Below are 8,762 nucleotides of genomic sequence, written 5' to 3'. Positions count from 1 at the left end.
ATTCACAATCTCCTCATCACAGGCAGGCACAGCACTCATTTCAGCATGTGTTCGTGTTTGTGTGTGCTGTCTTCGTCACTCATAGCACGTGCCTATATCGGACATTTTTTCTATCGTTATCGAAGAAGGTGTACCGTCGATAAATATCGATACCGTTTTATCGCCCAGGCCTATTACAATGTATGGTCATAACAAGCTTCACTTCCGGTTTGACTCACGTTTGGTGGCTGGCGGGGCGGCGGGTCACATTGCAGACCCGGTACTTCCTCCGCATGGTTCCGCAGTGTGTCACCTCCATCTTCAGACCTGCACACAAACCAGCCGATGAGAGCGGGACGAACACATGCGCATAAACGCACATGAACACACATGCACACGTACCTTTAATTTCTTTGGTGAATTTGACTCGGTGCGAGTCTGTGAGGGGCCGAGGCTGCTCGTCGATGTTGTGGATGTCCAGTACCTCACACATGAACTGAATAACTGGCTGTGCTTTGTAGAAAGCTGTGGCTGACACTGCAAGACAGAAGAGATGAAAACTGATGAAAACGCAGTCCAAAATTAATACTGAAAATATAGCACGACTCTTAATACAGGGGGGGAAAAGACCATTTATTAGTCATGTAGCATAATGTTTTTCACATAGGCAAGAACACATTTTCTAGAGGATATCTGCAGAGTTTTTCAAAATTCTAATTATTTTAAGACCTTTTAAGACTTAAAAGTATTTAAATGGCCTAAAAATAGATTTATTTTTATTCAAATTAAATAAATAAATAAATAGCAGTAGTATTCTGAATATGCCATTCAGAAAGTAGTTAGTACATTATTCAGAAAGCATCCTTACTACTTAGAAATTTTTTAAAGAGTTTTTCAAAAATTCTAATTATTTTAAGACCTTTTAAGACTTAAAAGTATTTAAATGGCCTAAAAATAGATTTATTTTTATTCAAATTAAATAAATAAATAAATAAATAGCAGTAGTATTTTGAATATGCCATTCAGAAAGTAGTTAGTACATTATTCAGAAAGCATCCTTACTACTTAGAAATTTTTAAAAGTTTTTCAAATCAAATTTAAAGACTTTTTTTAAGACTTGCACAAATAAAATGTAAGCCTGTTACTTAAAGAGGCTGTGGCTCACATTCAACTTTAAAACAGTTTAACTCAAGTTTAATATACTCAAGTTCATAACGTTTTATTTATTATATACATATGCATCAAAATTGGTGTACGTACTAATATATCAATATTTACAAATTAGAGGCTGACCGATATTGGATTTTGCTGATATGATGACAATGTGTTTAAATGTAATGAAAAGATTTGCCGATATTAATAAAATCTATATAATAAATGTGTTAAATAATGTTCTTAGACTTTCCTTCCTGTGATGGGCAGCCCAGAGACAAGCTACAAGTTTATGTTAAAATTCAATGCCTGATACTGTTTGTATAATTATAAACAAAAATAAAAAAAAGATTATGCATAAAGCAGGACTTTTAATTATAAACAAGCCTGAAATACAACTGGAACTCTTATTTTGAAATGTCTATGAATTAATGCCAGATGCTCATTCCCAAAAAATATATAAGTACAATAAAATATGCACTCTTACAACTATCTACAACATATTACAATATAAAAACCATATTACAACATAAAAACCAATGTAAACATTGTCATAATATGCTAAAATTAAAAAGTTGCATTAAAAAAATTTTGGGGGCGCAATGAAAATTAATAAAATAAAGGGATACAAGAAAACATTTACAATCAGAATAATATAATTTATTAGAATACAAAAAGTACACTAGGTTTTTAAATATCTATGTTTCAAACTGCAATTAAAAAGAATGTAATTTTTTATTTTAAACTGTGTGTGTATATAATGGATTATAATCTATATTTTGACTATATATTGAATATAAACTCTATATACTGAATGTATAAATAAACTGAATTTAATACTTATGTACTTATTCATAAGCCGACTTAAAACTGTATAATGTGTGTATATATAGACAGTTTATTTTATCATTGTCTTTTAAATTTTAATAATCACATTAGGCCATATTGCGATTTCTGTTTTTCCATCCCCCAATTTAAGACTTCTTAAAACGATAATTAAGGCATTTGTTATACCATGTAAGACTTTTTATGACCTTATATTTTATTAAACTGAGCTTTTAAGGACCCGTGAGAGCCCTATCTTCATCAAATTAAAAGACAAACCAATCAACACACGACTGTCCACTTTTACAAGTTAATGTTGCTTACTGGGTGCTCAGCTGTAGGTTATCTTTATCTTTTACTCCCCATTTCTAATTGGACTTTACAAAACTTTTATCATGCTGAAATATCTGGACCAATCTAGATGTTGCTCTTTATTAGTCCTGTGAGAAAACATCTACACAAATGTTGACGTGAGCTCAAAGCCAGTGTGTTAGCGCTCTTTCTGAGCCCATTCACTCCATTATAAGTGTGACAATGAGCCAGTGAAAGGAGAGACGATTTCAGACGGTTGGACTTTTCCCTGCCCTTTAGTAGGGAGGGGATGGAGCAGCCGACACAGCCAATTGAATTGTGGGAGTCTGTGAGAGCGGGAAAACACACAGACAGAGTGACACAGAACTGGTGAACTTGGAGAGAGAGAAAAAGAAAGAGAGACTCATTTAACGCCCCCCTTCAATCAAACAAACCCCCACCTGCCATCTTTCAGCCCTTCATCCCCCCGGCAACAGTGTGAGCGGTTCCCACACTCTGTGCTAACACACATGCTAAACTCAAACAGTGCACACCGTCAATGTTGAGCATCATCTTCCACATGGCCGGCCGAACAGACTGGTGGAAGCCGAACCACACCTCTCTGCCTCCACCCAGAGGATGGTAGTAGCCTTCAGGAGGGGAGAAGAAGGAGCGTCCCACTGGAGTGTACCTGCAGATGAGATGGACACAATAGTTAGCAGAGTAAAGCATAAAAGCCAGAAAAATAAAAACCAACGCATGTTTACTAGGGTTTGAATTTGATTAGACTCGGGAACGATTTGAGCAAATTCCAAATGATTTGATTCAATCTGATTCATTTTCAAATAATGATGTGATTCTGTATTAAAGGTGGGGTAAGCGATTTTTCAAAAACGCTTTAGAAAACTGATGTTCCCTTCAGAGATTCATTCATATAAAACACCCGCGCCACGTTTTGATTTTGAAACGTGCAGTGCTCATGTTTATTCAACGAAGTCAAACGGCACAAATAAATCAATGTATGGGAAACTGGTAATATATATCGAAATATCGGAAATGTGTTTAAAAATCATATCACCGTTATTGAAAAAAATTATATCGCGATACATATTGATATTGAATTATTGTCCAGCCCAAGGTTTAAAATGCTGCATTTTATTAGGGATTCAGTGACACTTGAGGGGAACTGACTTCAGGCATCCACTAAAACCACCAGCTGGAAAGTTAGTTTTAAGAAAACCTAAAAGGCGGAATGAAATTAAAACTGAAAACTAAAAAAATCAAATAAACCAAAACAAAACAAAAATCTTAATGCATGTTACTATGAAATGATTACTGGTGCATTTATTCATTTATTTAAAAAAAAAAAAGTTTTAGTTTATTTTTCAGTTCAAAAATACAAGAAAAACAGTAAAATCATGAAATATTATTACAATTTAAAATTTGTATACATTTGTATAAAACAGAGTTTTCTATGTGAATATATAGTCAAATGTAATTTATTTCTGTGATCAAAGCTGCATTTTCAGCATCATTACTCCAGTCTTCAGTGTTACACGATCCTTCAGAAATCATTCTAATATGCTGATTTGCTGCTCAAGAAACATTACTGAATAGAATAGAATAGAACCTTTTGTAACATTATAAATGTCTTTGTCACTACTGATCAATTTAATGCTGGAAAAAAAGGTTAATCTCTTAAAAAAAAAATTTTTCAACTCTAGTTGAAACTTTTCAACTCTAATTAACAGCAAAGTCGACTGCAACCTCCATTTCATTCTGACTTTAAGCATAATTTGTTTCCACAAGCCACTTGCTTTGATATTTTGATATCTTATGCATTGAAATATGCACACTGTGACCAAATAGTTTTGGGGTCATTGTGCAGAGCAATAAGAGTGTCAGGGTCACCAGCTAATGTTTATCTGAGACTCACTTCATGGAGGGTAGATGGCGTAGCACCACATCCACAGCGTGAACTGGGTTGGTGCTGATTGGCTTGTCCAGCTCCAGCGGCTCTGACGTACTGCGACCCGTTAGTACCTCGTGCAATAGGTGCCAGCTCACCAGGGACACAAATTTAATAGAGACTTTAAAGGGTCGGTCTTTACCCCCCTCCCCTGGCAGCGTAACGTCCAGATCCACCTGTGAACACATAACAAGTAGTGCAACAATCCACTATGCTGATTTGCAAAACAGGCCTTGTATTACATCATTTGATCATGCGGAGTTAAAAAATATCAATGAAATCTTTCCATCATCTACAGTGTTCTCACAAAATAAGAATCAAGGAGGAAGATAAATATATAAACTTAATTTCAGCTAGAAATGTCTCATTTTACCTCAAAATAAACAAACTAAAACTTAACCAAAACTATAGAAATGTATATAGTTTTAGTAATAACAGTAACAACAAAACACAACAAAATTACTAAAACTTAAAAAATAAAATAGAAACCATAATATAAAAATAAAATCTAAACAAAAACTATAACACATCAACAATACTAAAATAACACTGCAATGGGTATGTCAGTGTGAAATTATTTGATCACATCCAATGAAATTTAACAAAAAAAATATGCAATGATTTTACTAAAATTATGAAACTTTGAAAATCATGATTTTAATATGCATATTTCATGCAGAATGTCATTGGATAATTTGTGCAGCCAAAAACACTTCCATTGATTAAAATAAATGTTCACTGAAATTATATATATATATATATACATAACATTTTTCATTTTCATTTAGTTGAACTTGAAGTAGAATTAAAACTGAATATACTAAAACTTAAAAACTATACATATAAAAAATAAAAAAACTACTATGCTTTTGCTGACTATATAACAGAGGAAGTTTTTGAATGTCATGATGATTTTACTGTGCAAACCTCCTATAAATGATGCTAGGTGGGCTTCACACTGTTTTTTGTTCGCTTACCCCCGTGGGTGCCACAGGCAGTGGGTTGGCGGTGTAGAGGCTTTTCTTCCCATCATAAACTGGCTTTCGATCCCCAAAGATGGTGACTTTAAAGTGCTTCACCATGGAGTCCACAACTTCCCTGCAGAGACATCGCTCATCAGGAGGAGTCTGTCGTAAGTCGGTCATCAGCTTTGAGTGATTCTCCCACACAGCCTACCTGTTCACGCGGCGTGGACACTTCTCAGGCTTTATGTCGACCTCATACAGGTAGACGTCCATCTTGGGGATCTCCACCTGGAAGCAGTTGGCCAGCAGCTTGATGGGTTTCCCCACGGTGCCATAGCCGGGCCTCCGTGGCACGGAGAACAGGGCCTGGGCCCCAACGGCTCCTGAGAGGGACAGAATAACAAAATGTTACATACTAGATGGTTCAAAGCCAAATCACTCCCATTACAGGGCTCGAAATTGCGACAGTTTTGGTCGCATATGCTCCCGAAATGTAATCTCTGCGACCCCAAAATATATTTGGGAGCATCTGTGAGCCGAAACAGTGACCGCTCCACCATTCTATCCAACGTTACATAACCAATTAAGCTTCATCATTACATTCTTAACTTTAATGCGTATTTTAGATTAGGTTATATTAGCCGTCAATCACTCCCTTTCGCTGCACTCCGATGTCACGTGACAGGAAGCTAACTCGGAACCAACCGGTTTTTGTTTTATTTCAGCCGATCTCTGTTCTGGACTTGCACAAACTACATTGAAATCATTTTCCAAAATGTCATTTGTGTGGAAATATTACGAAGTCTGTAAACGGCCGTTAACAGAGGCCAGAGACGCTGAAGACAGAGGCAAAGAAAAGAAAATACTGTAGCAGGCAGAACAAGCTCACTGATAACTATGCGCGAAATATAGAAAGAAAATCCTAAATATTGAATTGGTAGTGGGGGTTTAAATTAATGCATTTCTGTCTTGACTGAGAAAAGTTTAAATGACATTTTCTTCTCATCTTGCCTCTGTATATTGCTTATATAAAGAACAAAGCATTGCAGCGCTGCTTTGTTTACAGCGGTAACCAAGCAAATGCTGTATCGCTGCTGTTCCATAAGCGCCACCTGCTGTCAGAGAGTGAATTTGCATTTTCATCTGCTAACAGACTGTCTGCTGTTTTTGTTTTCATGCAGATGTTTTATGTAGCATAATTTCACAAAGCTCAAGTCAGACCATTCTGTTTTTGCTTCAGATTTTGAAATTAGACATTCTAATTTGCATTTGAAACTGCTCATGTATGCAGCATCTTTGTTTGGATCTTGATTAAAATGCTGTGGTTGTCTCTAATTTTAAATGGCTACAGATACAGACTGTAATACAGCAGATAAACATGTACTCATATTTTAATTTTTTCTTGTCTCTTGCTTTTAAAAAAAAAAAAATGTTTTTTTAAAATAGGCTATCAGAATCAGCTTACTCACTTCTAAAACATTAGCAATCTGAATAAAGATCGATGCATCACTAACAAGAAATGCCGGGCAGTGTGTGGCAAAGAATTCATGATCAGGTTCAATAGTTTAAGCTTTTAATCATCAGGATGTTGCCAGCCCTTCCGCTCAATTGGCAGTTGTGATGCTCCTTAATATTCAGTGGGTGCTCCTAAATTTTTGCACCAGTTCTACCAAGTAAAAAAGTTAATTTCGAGCCCTGCATTATATAATGAATGAATGTGTCAACACTTCTTGCGACTGATGCAACACACATTCAGCTGACGGACATCCCGTTTCTATTTTTGTTGCACTGCTATTTGAAATTGTCTTTTATTTATAAATATCAATGTACGTGAATTGACTAATGTTGTATATTGTAATGTTTTACTATTAAATATTCAAATAATTAGATTTTAAAATATTATGTAATATAATAAATATTATAATTAATAATAATAATAATTATTATTATTTAAATAATAACTGAATGAGTTTGAAAGTGATCGTTATTTTTCTTGTAAAATTTTGATTGTGATTTAAAATGTAATATAAAATGTCAAGGTTTGCTGTGTTGTTGTAGGGCTGTACAATTTGTCCAAAATTTTGTAATTACATATCACAACAAAATAATAATATTAATAATAATAATAATAATTATTATTATTATTATTACTACAAAAAAATATAATTATTATAAAACAAAACAAAAAAATAATGGTTTTAATAACAAATACATTTATTTTTTTTAACTTAATATAAAAGTTAATATAAATAAAAAATATATAAAAACCATTTTCAAATATAACAATATATTTTCAAAGCTACCTTGTAATGGCATAAAGATGCTGAATCAAATTACATTCAATTTTACAGTAACTTCTCAAAACAATGAATAAGACTTGTAAAAAAGGTTGGCCAGTTCTGAGTTTCAGCAGAAAATGGTAAAGAGATGAGGTCTGAAGGCCTTGTGCATGTGGCAAAGACAAACCCATGGCTCTCAACAGACGGAGCCCTGGTGCCTACAGAGAGATGCTGAAAATGTAATACCAACTTCATGACTGATTTCGACAGTGATTGCAGTTAATGATTCCCTGACTGTGAGATGCCCAAGGCGCACCAGCAGACTCATCACACACTACTTCCACTCGTGGGCCATGTGAGAAGAAAAACATTGGAGTTCAGCAACTTTGTGGAGGAGGATGGGGAAAGAAAACACAATAAACAGAAGTGATGGTGATGCTCAATGAATCAAATGTTGCCACCCTCAGAAATAGGATGTCTTACCCATGAGTCACTTCAGTCCACATACAAGAGTTGTATTAAACTGAACCTCAAGGCCCACACAGTTACATCTGGCCACACATGCTTCTGTTTTTGTGGACGTGTCTCATATCTCTTATATTCAGTAATGGGCAGAGGCTAGACTGGCCTGGGATTTAATCATGCAGTCATTAAAAGTGATGCATGCAACTGGTACCTCAAAACTAAATCAATACCTTGATACAAACAGACTGTTGAATATGCATGACAGATTTGCATATCATCTGTCATCATGCCATCAAATGTAGCATTACATCATGTAGCATTGCTCAGCAATGGATCCTCTGCAGTGAATGGGTGCCGTCAGAATGAGAGTCCAAACAGCTGATAAAAACACAATAATCATCCACACAACTACAGTCCATCAGTTAACATCTTGAGAATTGAAAAGCTTTGTGTTTGTAAGAAACAAATCCATTGAAATGTTTTCATTCTAAACCGTCACTTCTGTCACTCTCCTTATCGCGATCTGTGGGCGCACAGAAAATGAGAGTTCTCGAGACTCAAAAGTACGTGCAAATGATAAGTTCCGTCACCTGTCATTGCGTTATAAGCGCTCGTCAGAACACCGGCAGAACAACAATGCGCTACATGTTTCTTTTCTCCTCATTTTTTCCCAATTGACGGAAATCCGTCGTAGCAATGGAAAACTTTAATCCCTGAGTAGTATTATGTACATCATACTGCACCACAGTAATATATTTCTGATAATTTCATTACGCTAACCCGAATTTATATTTTGACGGGTTGCCATGAGGAACTTGTTTCTGTTGGTCTATGTAA

General features: G+C 35.3%; 1 protein-coding gene across 1 annotated transcript in view; it reads right to left on the bottom strand.

Moving 5' to 3' along the window:
* Positions 1 to 8,762, bottom strand: part of LOC107733027 (protein argonaute-3-like) — a 41,628-nt gene that overhangs the window by 7,931 nt on the left and 24,935 nt on the right. Inside the window, exons 2-7 of the mRNA XM_016544536.1 lie at positions 5,393 to 5,564; positions 5,194 to 5,314; positions 4,184 to 4,392; positions 2,802 to 2,938; positions 382 to 516; positions 219 to 306 (exon numbers count right to left, since the gene is read on the bottom strand). Coding sequence (XP_016400022.1) covers positions 219 to 306; positions 382 to 516; positions 2,802 to 2,938; positions 4,184 to 4,392; positions 5,194 to 5,314; positions 5,393 to 5,564 — 862 coding nt within the window. The remainder of the gene's footprint in view (positions 1 to 218; positions 307 to 381; positions 517 to 2,801; positions 2,939 to 4,183; positions 4,393 to 5,193; positions 5,315 to 5,392; positions 5,565 to 8,762) is intronic.

This window comes from Sinocyclocheilus rhinocerous, unplaced genomic scaffold, assembly GCF_001515625.1.
Source record: "Sinocyclocheilus rhinocerous isolate Xijiao unplaced genomic scaffold, SAMN03320098_v1.1 scaffold3174, whole genome shotgun sequence".
NCBI lineage: Eukaryota > Metazoa > Chordata > Actinopteri > Cypriniformes > Cyprinidae > Sinocyclocheilus > Sinocyclocheilus rhinocerous.
The sequence above is the reverse complement of the archived record's forward strand: the minus strand, read 5'-3'. Positions and strand labels throughout refer to the sequence as shown.